The sequence below is a fragment of the Heloderma suspectum genome, chromosome 4 (genome assembly GCF_057233095.1).
Source record: "Heloderma suspectum isolate Gila_16-S chromosome 4, 16-S_ref, whole genome shotgun sequence".
In the NCBI taxonomy this organism is placed as follows: Eukaryota; Metazoa; Chordata; class Lepidosauria; order Squamata; family Helodermatidae; genus Heloderma; species Heloderma suspectum.
Genome location: NC_139461.1, coordinates 84,469,830 through 84,485,017, shown reverse-complemented (window position 1 = coordinate 84,485,017; position 15,188 = coordinate 84,469,830). Strand labels below are relative to the sequence as shown.

At 40.4% G+C, this 15,188-nt stretch overlaps 1 protein-coding gene across 5 annotated transcripts in view; it reads right to left on the bottom strand.

The window, feature by feature from the left end:
• PTPRM (protein tyrosine phosphatase receptor type M) overlaps positions 1–15,188 on the bottom strand; it is a 616,517-nt gene that overhangs the window by 110,528 nt on the left and 490,801 nt on the right. For 2 of the 5 annotated variants that reach the window (XM_084849822.1, XM_084849823.1), the window contains 3 exons: positions 6,963–7,114; positions 5,066–5,140; positions 4,576–4,602 (listed from right to left, as the gene is read on the bottom strand). In XM_084849822.1, coding sequence (XP_084705948.1) covers positions 4,576–4,602; positions 5,066–5,140; positions 6,963–7,114 — 254 coding nt within the window. The remainder of the gene's footprint in view (positions 1–4,575; positions 4,603–5,065; positions 5,141–6,962; positions 7,115–15,188) is intronic. The other 3 variants (XM_084849824.1, XM_084849825.1, XM_084849826.1) reach the window with 2 other exon arrangements.

Below are 15,188 nucleotides of genomic sequence, written 5' to 3'. Positions count from 1 at the left end.
ATTTGAACAAATCATCAGGATTTATAAATAGCTCCCTGAGCCCTTAAATGTTGAAAGCCATGGAATCTCATAGTCCAGTTGCTTTTGCAATGTGTAGTTTCAGAATGAAGTGGTCACACATGGTAGGAAATTGGCTGAAATATCATTAGCCCGAGTTATTGCATTCAGTTCCATGGCATAACATTGTTGACGGCATGTGGACTTTTATTTTACATTTCATTTCCATTTGAGACCACCAGTATTACACGAACTATACAGAAATGCTGCTACTCTTGTCTAGTCTGTGTCATATGTGTATGCACAAAGACACTATCATATTAAAAGAACCGGAACACGATACAACCAAGTTAGGTAGTTTTAAGTACTTTGACTTAGTGAGACCTCAAAGCACATTGCATTGATTGCACTGTGCCCACTGTAGGCAAACAGCATTTACTGAAATGAAAAGTTACCTTGCATGACCATATTACAATGAACAAGAAAAATCTAGCTTCCTAGTAGATCGTATTTAAACACTTACATTTGTTTACCTATGGACCAAACTCCACAGCCATTTATGGTCTTTGGCAAAAACACACACATGTAGAGTGCAAGACTGCTACTACAGTCAAATGTAGCCAGGAAAAAATTGTAACATAGACTTTACAATTCTTCGTTTTAAAAGGCTAGAGTCAATGGAGGCTATTTTTTAAAAACCAGAAATGGAATTTTAAAAGTGGTGATGGTGGAGAGGGCGTGATCTCCTCTCCGGGAGCAGTGCGGTCCCAAACATATGCTGGATTAAAGAACCCTGTTACGCATAGCGCCACTACGCGTGATTAGAAGAATGTTTAGTTTGGTCCAGTGTTCACAGAGTTCTGTCTGACAGTTGATTCACCCAAACATTTCAATGCATGTCAACCATGGAAGAAGTCCAGCCTGTCCTGGCTTCAGCCTGTGCCAACGTGGTTGTGCGTATCACCACTAAGGCACACTTAGTTCTTTCGGATCATGTGTCAAAGACAACATTCAGCCCATGGTGGGGACACATGCACATGACTGAATGTACTGTTCTGAAGTATCTAGAGAGATGTGCTCCAGCTAGGCTTTACCCACAGGTACCATGTGGTGAAATGGCTGTGAGAATCAGTCCTAAGACTGGGCTATATAATCCACAGTCCTGCATGCACATAGGGCTCACACTGGGGCTGTTCAGACATACTGCCAAGCTATGGCTTCACATTATGACAATGAGCAAGCATGAGCCTGGGCTTGGATTCCCTGTCCTCCCCTTGTGCACTACAATTGGTATCTTCTCATCTTTGTTTGCCAGAAAAATGATGGTTTGCGTTTGCTTGCAAACTAGGACGGCAAATCAGTCGCAGCTGTAGCAAGGATTGGCTGAGCTAGAATCTCAGCTGTGAAGAACAAGGACGAGTCCACTGGAGTTGGCACCTCTGCCAATGTTGTTGGAATCAGTGAGATGACTTATGGAAGAGGAGGCAGAAGAAGCCAGCATGGCAGAGACTCGCCTGCCAGAGTACTTCTTTTTCATCTCCTCTGTGAGAGAGGTCACAGTCCAATCACAGTCCTTTGGCAGCCAACTTTTCATAGGGGCAGCCCAGGACTACCCCTTGGAGGCTTCAAAGGATGTAGCCCGGAATCAAGTGAAGCAGGGTTTGAAAGTGGCCTGCTCCCCAGAAGACCAGTCACGCCTATGGATAGATGAAAAGGCTGCCACTGCCTTGGAGAAGCCATGGCAGGGTGCAACAAATGAATGGCTGGAGCCTGCACTAATGGTTGTAGCTGGATCATTTAATGAACTATCATAGCCATCTGAATTAGAAACATTTGGCTTACCGACACAGCGCTTCTTAAAAGTTACTCATTCTGCTATAGGCAAAACAGCAGGAAATGAGAAAATAATGATGCAGTTTCCCTAATTTTTTAGTCCCTCCCTTCCACGCATGGAGAAGAAACAAAACGAAGCATGACAAGAAGAAATAAAGGCAACTGAAGAAAGGAGGGTAGCTGGGATAATAGAGAGTGAAATGTGAGCAAATTCATGTTCTCAAAGCTCCTGCTGCAATGGCAGTCAGAAGGGAACTGAGTGGGAAGGTGGACAAAGCTCCCCTTATCTGCAGTGCCTTCTCATTTGCTCAAGAGTTCTAGGAAGTTCAGACAATGTTCCACTTGAGCGCAGGCATCCAACTGTATGACTTTCCAGAGACCACAAAGAAGAACCAGAGTTTGATTCTAGTTTGTGATCCTAGTTGTGAGCAAGTGCAAACCATATTTTGCCTCTTTGGATAAAACACAAACTATGGCTTGTTATGAACACATAAAAGGATTGGAAGTTACTAATTGCCACATGTAAAGGGGGGAGGAAAGGGCCATCAGCCCAAGGCTTGTGCCTGCTTGTTCTCATAACACCAAATCCTGATTATAACTGGAAAGAGTAGACCCAATGCGAGTCCCATGTGCATGCAGCCAATGGATTATGGCCAACGCCACATCAAAGAGATGCTTCTGCGATTAGTTGTAATTAATCCTACTTATTATTTTAAGGCATTCAAGTGTGTCTTAGATTGGAAACTGACATCGGTATTCTAAAATGACAAGGGCATGGATCACTGGCAATAAAATGAAAAGCCTGAAGAGACCCAAATATTCCTTTCTTGTAAATGGAATACCAATTAAAATGCATTTTTCCACAATTGAACAGGAGGATAAAATAGAGGGCAAAATGGTGACGCCTAAGTGAAGACAGAATTTTCCCTCTTCTGGATTCGGTGCAACCCCCCCCCCCCATGCATCTTGGTAAACCAAATGGATTGCTTTCATTCCTTATCAGAGACAAACTTTTTAACAACTTTGCTGTTCAGGAAATTACTGAAATATATCCAACAATAAAACATATTGGAATCCTGTTACAAAACGTGATAATTGAATAGCAATGGTTTCCCCTTTGTCCATTGAAAATGTCATAATATCTACAGATTGCTACAGCAAAGACATGTGCAATACTTTCAGGCTGTTAGAAATCACTGCAAATTCCATTTACATGCAGGTTATTACATTATTATGGTGACTGCAGTGTCATTTCCTCAGATTTAGAGGAAATTGTTTTCTTTGGATATCAGACAGAAATAAACATTACTAATTATTATTCCACTGTAATGATTTCCTGCATGGGGTGGGGAGGGGCACAGGTTACTTCATGAAAATGTAAGACCAAGTCCATAAACCAGAGAAGTTGATAACAACAGTCCCAAAGGGATTTTTGAGTTTGTTTTTTGACACACACCCCTCACACCGCAAATTACTTTTGAGTCTCAGTAGTTTCAAAAACAGTTTATGTTATAATGTGGCAGGTTCCTATTCCAATCAATATTTTAAAACCCACAAAAGTTCTCTCAGGTGCTCACAAGTCCTGATGGGGATATAAAGGTACTTTCTGTATTCCAGCCCTACAGCTTAGTTCAGAAAAGTTTGATTTAATTAATTCAGCAACTTCAAAACAGGATTCTTATGGTAATATTGTGCACTAGTAAGGACAGAGAGAAACAGGGAGAAAGCGGAGTGTAAAAACCACTGAAAAGACGGTGTGAAAGCAGCAACATAAATGCTGGAATGGAATTCTTGCCACAGTGCATTATTATATTTTTTATCCAGTGGAGGCTGGTGGCGTCAATGTCAGTAGGGTGGTAAATCCGCTCCAGGTTTCAATCAGAACCAGGGAGAACTCTAAAGGAGCTCCTTTATAGTTCTGTCAGGTTCTGACTGAAACTCAGAGCAGATTCACCACTCCACTGACATTGGAGACACCAGCCTCCACTGTTTTTATCTTGTTTAATTTTTAAAGACTGAGTCTGAGTATGGGTTAGGTTAAGGTTAGTATGGTGGTAGTAATTAAAAGCATAGCCCAGCTTTGTTGTTATATATTCTAAATGCAATAATATCTCATGCTATTTTTGTTTCTCAGCATGGTAAACTCATTTCCCTTCACTCTTTTTATACTGGACAATCAGAGTTGTTTTTAGCTTCCTGACAGAAAGGTATAAATGCCTTTCCTCTCATGGCGGTAGTATCTTCTTTCACCCTCTGTGGGATGTGGTACAGAATACATTCTATTTTAATTTGTTGCCATTTTGATGGTCACAATCCCATTGCAAGTCTCTCTGTGACATGCCAATAAAAAACAAAGTGGAAACCCTTACTGCACTAAAGGCAGCAGCCACAGATGATCAAATTTTAAATCATATTTACCTGTAATTTCTTTTACAGGCAATATTGAAATAATGACAAACATTTGATTGTCATGATATTTACACTCTTTGGTGATTTAATAATTCATTACTTCAAAAACAAAAAAACAACACTGAAAAGCCATTGTTTGCTTTTTTTTTACTGAATTTTCTGATGACAATAAGAATCCTATATGCTAACTGGCATTTGAATTAAAAATGCAGCACGGCTTGCACATTGTGCAGCAGCATATCTAATTTGTCTAAAAACAATGTTTTGCAGCCTAACTTTTCTTTAACTTTTAAAGATCATTTCTGCAACAGATGTTGATAAAGGGAAATGTCTCACCTAAAATTGCAGTTGGCACAAACGGATCTGTCATACATCATAAGCAGGTCAATGCAGAAAAGGTAAGAAGAGAAAGAAAAGTAAATGACTGATAAAAGTTCCCAAATTTTCTGCCAGAAAGCCACAAATAAGGAAGTTGCTATAGCATGCAAAAGGTACTTAGCTCTTTTGGTATGCCTTTTTAAAAAAACAACAGAACAATCACAAGAAATATAATAAAAATAAACATTGGACATGATCCATTCTTGAGCACGTAGTTCCTCAGCATGCACACAAACAACTCATGGGCTAGAGCCCTGTAGGAGAGGGATGGCTGGATGAGTGTACGAGAGGTGCGCATGAGCGTCCTTTTCTGTGTAGTGGCCAGGGTTGGCCTTAGAGAGAGGGAAGAGGGATCCAATGATCCCTCTGCAGATCCCTCCACATGTGTGTAGCTGTGCCTGCCTGGGGAAAGAGGTGATTATGGAAATAATAGGACAAAATTGGTTACCTGGGTAGTAAGAATTAGGAACAGTCGTACTCAGTGTGTTAGTTTTCATTGTAAATGAAGATGGTGATGATACAGCTGGAAAGAGAAGAACACTGTTCAGTAAAATGAACAAAAGCAGTAGGAAAGTACGGCACATCTGCATAACCATCTTTATAGATTGATCTGGCAATTCAAATCCAGCTAAACTGATTTCATGGAGAAATGTGTCCGTGAAAAATGGGCAATGGAGTTTTTGGGCTTCTTTAGAACATTCTTTATTGTCAGATGTTTGTTTTAAAACACATCCTGTATTTCCTTCATTCTCTTGTATGTTCTATTAGGAACCCTTCTGCTACAACCATTAGGAGCTCCTTCTTGTCTCCTCAGTAACACTGGAAATCTAAAGTTATGTGGGAGGAGTTCACACTACAGCTTCTTCCCATACCAGAATTGCTTCTGTTTCCTGAAGTGCAAAATTGTTGTGAGATGGAGCTGCAACATGGACTCCTCCCAAGTGACACTGGATTTCTGATATTAACAAGCAGTGCAAGGAGGAGCCGTGCTGAATGGCTTCCAAGCTGCTAAAGGTAATGTTGGAAGAGGTCTCTGTCTAAAAGCTTTTTTAGTTTAGGCTGCATTCCTATACCCACTTACCTGGGATTAAGGTCCACTGAACTCAGTGGGACTTAATTCTCAGTAGATATGAATAGGATTGCACTGTTCAACCAAATACAGATAACTGGACCCCAGTGTATGCCATGCAACCAGAACCAGGCTGGTTTTTGGTTATGATATATCACTAACTGAAATGTTTCCTAGAGCAGACCAACAGCATTTTTATGCAGGACAGATGCTTTCCTCTGAAGCTTCCTGCTTTGTGGAACCCTGAGGCTAGACCACAACAGTGCAGTCTGTATAGCAGGGGTGCAGACCCTCTGGCCCAGGATCTCAATGTGGCGTTCTTGGGGGCCAATCCGGCCCTCTTGGATTCTCCAGATGGTCACGCCCTGTTCCCCTGGCCTCACCCCCTTTCCACCGACCACCAATTGTTTGCTGGCCCAGCTTTTGTGCCATTTCCCCCGCCCTCACTCTAAAAGGTTGAAATGCCTCTTTTAAGGCTTAGTGAATGGCAGTAGGAGCTTTAACTCCCAAGGTGCTGATATTTTTGGTAATCTTGGCAAAATTACACTTTTGACTTTGGCCTCGCCCACCGCTACGTGGCTCCGGACAGGTTCTCCAAAATGGAATTCAGCCGTTGGGCTGAAGGAGGTTCAGCACTCCTGCTTCCACACCTTGGGTAGCTCCTTTAGAATTCTGAATGGCTCTGAATGAAACTTGGAGAGGATACACCGCTCCACTGACATTGGGGCCACCAGCCTCCACTGATGGAATTTCTCCTTGAATTATTTTTACCCTTTTGTCAGAAAGAAATCACTCTGGCTATGAGTTGAAAACAATTATTAATTTCATGACTCCTCTTACAATAGGACTTCTGAAATATGCCAGGTATAACATTAATTGGTGTTTGCGATTGACTAAATGGCTGCTATCCCAACATGTTGTGACCTTTAAAAAAATGGGCCAAATGAATATGGAGGAGGATGGCAGCACTGAGCAATAAATGAGGAAATGGAATCCAACACCGGCTGCACTGATGTCAGTGATGTTTATGTGAAAGCAAATGAAAGACAGAAATGCAAAATTATCTTTATTAAATGTCCCTATTCTTTCTCAGTGGAAGACATGCTGTGTTATGCTGCACAGTGCAAGAGATTCTGCAGCCCATGGAAGAGACAATAACCTGCCCATGGAATTGACTGAGCAACAAGAATATTTTAAGAACCATTTGCACCTCCCTTGCTTACATATCCTACAGAAATGAAAATGAATGCTGCATCTTTGGGCATTTTAAACTTACATCTCCCATTTAGATTGTGCGTGTCCATGAAAGAGAAAGCTTCATCACAGTTGGTGCCTTGTTCAGTGTAGCTTTTATCCATCGAGTTCACCATCACTGTCATTTCCTGCCGTGTGCTGCTCAATGTCTCTTTCCGCTTTTTAGCCAATTTCCTTAAGGAATTAACAATAAGGAAGAGAGATGATGTCACGGTAAGCAAGTATGGGATTCATCTTTGTATATCAGCTGTACAGTTGTAAATATACTTATACTGATTTTTTTTTTTAATATACCACTGGGGAAATTCAAAATCCCCAAATTAGTTCCTCTAACAACACATGAATGAGAAAAGCAATAAAATATAATCAGATTCATGAAAACGTTATCAAAGAATTACAGTTACTGTATGTTTAGAAAAAGACAACAGTGAAACAGGTTATGTGGGCACAGTGCCTAAACACAGAAGATTCCTCTAGGGTCTTGTGTCCTCTCCCCTCACCTATGCATGTATGTGGGCACACATGCAGGCACCATGACAGGTTGTTAGAGGGAATTAAAGGTCTCTGCATGCTTCCCATATCTCCATCTAGCTCCTTCCTCCACTTGTCCTCTGGAGTTCAAATTACTTGTATGAACATGAAAGGGAGAGCTGGATGAGAATATGGGAGGTACAGACCCCATCATGCTGCCTGCATGTGCACCCATGTGCATGCCTACACAAGGGAAGGGGTACGGAACAGGGGTCAACTCAGCCCATGGGAATGGCAGCTGTGGGTCTAGTTGTCTCCTCTGCCTCTGTAAGGATACTACAATGTACCCATGTGCTTATTGTACAATGTTGTGCATTTCACCAACCCTGCTCCACGTCAGTGGCTGCTGATGGCTGAGCTAGGGAAATGCAAAATTGTGTTATATCAGGACTGGTTAGTTGTAGATGTTACAGAGGAGGAGGTGAGAGCTAAATGTGTGTCTGCCATTTTCACCACGCACCATAAGAAATTTACAGAGTTAGTGCAGATTTATATTTTTCTGTGAAATAATGAAATTCTGGATTAGTTCATAAATTGGGACAGAACTCTTAAGACACTTAAGATGCAATCCAATGCATGTTTCGACAGAAAAAAGGCCTACAATTCCCAGGATGCCCCAGCCAGCAATGCTGGGAGTTGTAGGATTTTTTCTGTCTTAAGATGCATAGGATTGCGCCTTTAAACAAGAGTCACAAAAGTATTATGGGAAAAATAGTACATCACTGATGGTGAGCTCTCACAGCAAGCTTACAGCGTTCAACTTCACATGATAATGTAGGTACTAAATGGTACTCCAAAATATCACTGCACAGTGACATTAAATTGTGTATCATCAACACCCTAATAGACAACAAATATAAAAATAGTAGTGGAGTCAGCAGCATTTTGTTAAAACAAGATTTTTGTGCTACAAAATGGTCTGGGTGTTGGTGATTACTAAAAGAAAACAACAACCATTTGCTTCCTTCCATCATCTAGGCAACATATTTTAAGGCTACAATCCTAAATCCACTTACTTGGAAGTTAGTTCTACTGTAACCAACAGAACTAACTTCCAAATAAATCAGTTTCTGGTGGGGGTGTACCAAAAAGTACAAACTATCTCCAAGATTTGCTAGGCCAACAGATAAGTGTTGAGGATGGGATGCACCAAGTGCTGTCCCAGTATTGTTACAGAGTGTGATGTTTGCTAGTGTTAGTTTTGACATACAAGTGCAAAGTTGGGATCCAAAGGAGCTTGCACATATTTAATCCCCTGACCCATTTCCTTATCATCAGACCTCAGTATCAGTGGTGGCTGGTGACTCCAGTTCTGGAGGGGCTACCATTCAATTCAGGATTTTAGTTACCACCAGCCAAACTGCCAATGGTGCTATCCAAGGTGCTGAACGGTGCTATCCACGGTGCTTACCCTATCCCCCAAATGGGCTCAGCACCATGGATGCACCATTCAGCAACTTTGATAGCATGTTAGAGTTTTGGCTGGTGATAACTAGAACCCTGAATGGAATCACAGCCCCTCCAGAACTGGAGTCACCAGCTGCCACTGCTCAGGGCCATAGAATATCTTGCTTAAGTTATCTTCTTTGAGTCCAATCCTAAACCAGGGACAGCTTAGGCTTCAGTGAGGTGGCTTATATTTATTTGGTTACCTTATCTGTCACCCTGTCCTATACTTTGGGGCCAGGGAGAAAAATACACACAGCTAGTTCCACATGTTCAAGCAGGCTTTGTATTTGTTTCTTGTTTTTTCAAACATTAGTTCCCCATGCTACAATGAATGGAAAAGCACTGTTGAAACTGAGGGCACTTTCAAAGTTAGGTTATTTCGTAATCTTTTCTTGGAAAGCAAAAATGCAACCCACTCGTACATAAAAAGAACAGAACAGTGAACATGAATATGATGTGACTGATTCACTTAACTGATTGCCATTTACTTCTCCAATGACAAGAAAATGTGTTCAGTTATATTAAGAGAAGATCTGGTACAGTAAACAAAAAGAGCAGACGATCTAAAGTATGGGACTACACAGTCCTAATTAACAATTTGAAAATAGTCTGAAAATGTGGGTAATTCAAGGCCAACAATTTTTTTGGATTACAGATGCATATATAAAAAAGGATTTGACATATTACCACTTGGTGCTTTTTTACTGATCACATTTTCAAGTTGTATTTATTTTTGTAATATCTCACTTATCTGGTGAGAAGAACTGGATATGTAATTAATGGTGGATGACATTCCAACAATCTAGTGGGGAAAATAGACTGACTATATGAGAATTTTTACTTAGTTGAAGTAAAATATTGTTTTTATCTTTGATAGTTACAAAATAATAGAACTGCAAGGAGGAAAGGAAAAGCCTAGCAGAGTGTAAGGGAAGGAAGACAGTGGAAAACAACTTTTATTTCTTGCCACAGCATTCAAGTAATTCCTGTGCGAGTTCTACATAATATAGAAACAGATATATAATTCCATAATCATAGGTACACAGGAATAGGGATGGGCAAATCAGGCTGTAATCCTGTACACGTATCTGGAAGCAAGTCCCAATGAACACAATGGGGCTTACTTCTAAATAGCCATTATCGGATTGCACTGGCTCTTTCCACTAAAATGTCCCACAAATGCCTGAACAAATAATTCTAGCAATAGGATAAGGTGTATTTTCTTGCCTATGGCCTCACCAATTAGGATGACATTAGGAAAACTAGTGACTGACCAACTCTCTAGCACTTTTCAGTGAACATACTGGGGTGGGGGAGAGAGACCGGATTGTGCCTTCTGTCCTATCTTTTGATCTTTACATGTTCATCTGAAAGTCTGAACACCACCTATGTTCAAACAACCGTACATGCATACACAGGGTCTGTACACATCATTGCAGGGCTATATGCACATACGTGAAGAGAGCCCACAGGTGTATAGTGGTATACATAGAGATTCTATTCAGAACTTCAGATCAGAACTTCAGATGATCACCTAGAGGTCAAATGTGGGGACAGCAGTCACAATCCCAATTCCCCGTTCTACACATTTATTGAGTGTCTGAAAAGGACTTTAATTCCCCTGTATAGTACAGTGAAGAATAATCCAATTCCACTAAATCTCTGTATATTATGTTTTGACCTTCGAACCGTGGTTCCCAAAAGGTGTTGGTCATTCCCAGTTGCACGCTTGATATAACTCAAAATACTATTGTTATATTGTTCTACTACAATCAGAGTATCTCAAAAATGCCAGAAGAGAGTGGATAAAGATTTTAGGGTCACTATGTGATTGGCAAACAAGCAATAGGATACCCAGTTATTGTATGCTTAAAAGCAAAAGCTTAAAAATATGTTGGTGTTTAAAGTTGCCAAATTATTTTAAAACCAAACCAAATCAATGAGTACTTATTTTGTTTGTTTTTGTTTGTTTGGGTATTTGTCACATACACTTTAAAAATGTTCTTGTTTTTAACTAATTTTCTCTTCAAATATGAAAGGTGCAAAATAGCTGACCTGAAGCTACCTAGAAACTATTTTCTAGAAGATACTGAAACATTAAAAATAAAAGATCAGAAAACTGTATATAATAGGGCTGTGGATTTTACATTACTTCGTATCTGAACTCAGTTCAACTCTTGACTCAGGTCACAAGTAAAAATGAATCTAACACCTACATGCTAGTCAAGGTTATCCATTTAAAGTGACCACCCCTGAAGATAAAATGATTGACAACCTGCTTAAGAATGACCCTGGGCTAGAAAAAGCTTGGGAAAAAAGGCTTGAAAAACCTTGCCAGACTTATAGGACAAATATATGAACAGCTCTGTCTACTCTTATTTCTGACTCTGTTCTCATCTACATTGATGAGAAAAAGTTTGTGAACCCTAATGATAATTACGGAATTCCATAGTTTTACCATGATAGTCTTTGTGAATCAAAACCAGTCCTTTTCTAAATATCCAATAGGGTTTATATTAACCAATTCCATATCTTGTGAAATAAAACAGTGTATAACTTAGATAAACAATGAGTACTTAAGAGTCAAAAGTAAGTGAAATCCTGGTTGCATCAGCTTAATTAAAAGGAATACTTAGAACCACGTGTTTAGGTAATTAGGCAGATCTTCAGGGGTGAACATATAAGAGGATCAGAAACTTTGGGAGTTTGGTCTTCACCATATGGTTGTGTGAAAACACAACCATGCCATGATCAAAAGTCATCTCTGAGGAACCCCCCAAAAACAGTTATTGCTGCTGATCAGTCTAGAAAGGGTTGCAAAACCATTTCTAAGGACTTGGAGCTCCACTAATCCACTGTCAGGCAGTCTACAAATGCAGAACGCTCAAGACCACAGTCACTCTACTCAGGAGCAGTTGTTCTTCCAAAATCTCTCCAAGAACAAACTGGCACATCATCGAAGAAGTAAAAAAGAACCACAGAGTAACATCCAACGACCTGCAGGCCATTGTCACCTTGGATAATGTGAGTGTTCATGACTCAACGATCAGAAAAAGACTGAACAAGGACGGTGTTCATGGGAGGACAGCCAGGAGGAAACCACTGCTCTCTAAAAAGAACATTGCTGCCTGTCTGAAGTTAGCTAAATATCACATAGATGATCCCCAAGATTTGTGGAACAATGTTCTCTGTACAGACAAGTCTAAGGTACAACTTTTTGGCCTCAATGGGAAACATAATGTTTGCCAAAAAATAAACACTGAGTTCAAACAGAAGAACCTCATCAAGTATGGTGGTGGGAATGTGATGGTTTGGGCCTGCTTTGCTGCCTCAGGACCTGGATGACTTGCCATTATTGACATAACCATGAATGCTGCAGTGTATCAAAAGATTCTAGAGGAGAATTTCTGGCCATCCATCTGTGAGGTGAACCAAAGGTGGGTCATGCAACATGACAATAATCCTAAACATTGAAGCAGAGCTACAAAAGAATGGCTGCGGAAGAAGAAATTCCATGTTTTAGAATGGGCTAGTCAAAGTCCAGACTTAAACCCCATCAAAATGATGCGGCAGGACCTGAAGAATGCTGTTTGTGCAAGGAAGCCCTCAAATGTCACTGAGCTGAAGCAGTTCTGTAAGGTGGAATGGGCCAGAATTCCTCAAAACTGATGTGAGACACAGACCAACAGTTATAGGAAACACTTATTTGAAGTCATTGCTGCTCAAGGGGATACCTCCAGGTACTGAATCTAAAGGGTCACATACTTTTCCACACATGGATATTGAACATTGAATGTTGAATCACTTATGGATAAATAAATGTTGAAAAAGCATCATGTTCGTGTGTTATTTTTTAAACCAGGTTATCTATTGTTCCTAATCTAGGATTATGGGGTTAGATTAAGGTCTAATAACATTTTAGGTTGGAAATATGTGACAATCCTAAGGGGTTCACAAACTTTTTCATGCCACTGTATTAGCTTTTTCTGCCATTTCAGTCACCCCTTAGAAATATGCTTGGCACAGAAAGGACATAAGGACCTGGTGTGCACGTGGTGTGTTGTTAGGTTAATCTCTGGTTAGCCCCTAAACAACTGAGCAGTCCGGGTTCGCATGTCATCATGCTGCATAACCTACAAAGGCATCTGTTGTGGGTTGTGTGCTAAAGGGGAAGAGGCGGGTGTTCTGCAGACAGCATACCCACATACCCCCAACAACCCATGAGTTTTTAAACTGATGGACTGTCATTACAAGCAAACATTAATTTTGACTTATTTAAAAAAATTGGTCAAAAGCTATTGCATGCTTTTGGCTCTTTGAGAAAAATCAAGATTAGAGTATTTATTTTGCCTGTATTAATAAAGCTAACTCAAAATTCAACTGTGTTAAAATTTAGGGCTGTTAAATTTATTGTCGCTAGTCTTACCTGGTAATTATACTCTTACGAGTCTCCTGGACTGCAAGGAGGTCAAATCAGTCAATCCTAAAGGAAATCAACCCTGAGTGCTCATTGGAAGGACAGATACTGAAGCTGAAGCTCAAATATTTTGGCCACCTAATGCGAAGAGAAAACTCCCTGGAAAAGACCCTGATGCTGGGAAAGATTGAAGGCAAAAGGAGAAGGGGACAGCAGAGGATGAGATGGCTAGATAGCATCACCGATGCAATGAATATGGACTTGAGCACACTCCGGGAGAGAGCGCAGAACAGGAAGGCCTGGCGTGCTATGGTCCATGGGGTCACGAAGAGTCGGACACGACTGAACAACAACAATATGACATAGCCTTATATGTTATACTTTATTGAATAAGACCAAGATCTACCTGTTCTATGTAAATATAACAAGTTGTATAACATGTTCTATGTCAACAAGCACACTAACCTGACTTAGCATAACCAAGCAAGCAGCAAAAGACAAGAGGTCATATCCAGCTGTGGCGTTCCACTAGTGCTATTGACCTTGTGCCAGCAGAAACCAACACTTGCTAGTGGAAACCAACGTTAGTGCTTCCGAGCAATGGGAAATTAGTGCACACAACACCTGTCCTCTCCTCCTCATTGTGCGCACCACATATCTGCTCTGGAGGCTCCCCCCACCCTGAGCAGATTTGGGTGCGTGCACAGAGAGGGCTGAAATGGGGAAGGGGAAATCAGTTTTGCCAGCAGTTCCCTCCTGCTGGCAGAATGACACCGTTGGATCCAACCCAGGATTTCAAAACTTTAATACTGTCATATGTAATGCAGCACAGATGATACAGATGCATTTCACAGAGACCCACATTTTGCAAAGATTTTTAAATGTATTTCTTGCGCTAAGGCCCCTTGAATACCCAAAGTGAATCTAGCTAACAATTTTATTATGAATGGTCAGCATGATCCAGATCATGGGTTGGATCCAGACTAAGATAGCTGCATCTAGATCCCACTGAAATCAATGTGAAAAGTTAGTAATAACTTAAGTCTCATTTATTTCAACGGGAACTAAGTGTAACTAACTAAGGGCACAATCCTATGCATGTTTAGATAGAAAAAAGTCCTGCAATTCCCAGCATGCTCCAGCCAACATGCTTTATGTATTTAAAACATTTGTATCCCAACCCTCCTTAAAATATCCAAGGCAGCTAGCAATTCGAAAACAAATGATAAATCACAACTAACTCTTAGCAATTTTAACCCAAAGCTATTGCCTGTTTTATCTTCCAGTTCCATTAAAAAGGAGCATATATTTTTATAGAAGTCCCTTTGTAGTCTTGTTACTTATTAACCCCCCCACCCAAATCCCACAAAAACCCCAACCTGAAAGCACTGGGACTAAGGAATACTCATCATGTATATACGATGTCTTACTTCATCCATGCTTAGATTACCCCTCCCTCCCCGCTCAATGAATCTTGTCAAGTCATGCTCAATCCAATTAAAGTTAGACAACATAAAGATTTCAATGCAAACAATAACATGTCAAGACTCAAAGACTTTAAAAAAATATCTGATATACTTAATATTGCTAATATGGGAGCATTATTGTATCAGAAAATCATTAAGGCTGGAATAAAACAGATAATTGAGATGAAATTTTACATCACATATCTATGTCCCAATTTTATAATCTACAGTCACTGAGCAAAAGAAATCAAGACTCGTATTAGGTTGTGCACTATCTAAGAAGCTCTTCGAATTCCAGCCCCATAGGTTAGAGCTGTCACCAAATCAGGCATTTGCATGACCAAAGTACCACTGATGCCACTCATTCAAATATGTCAGTGTTAAT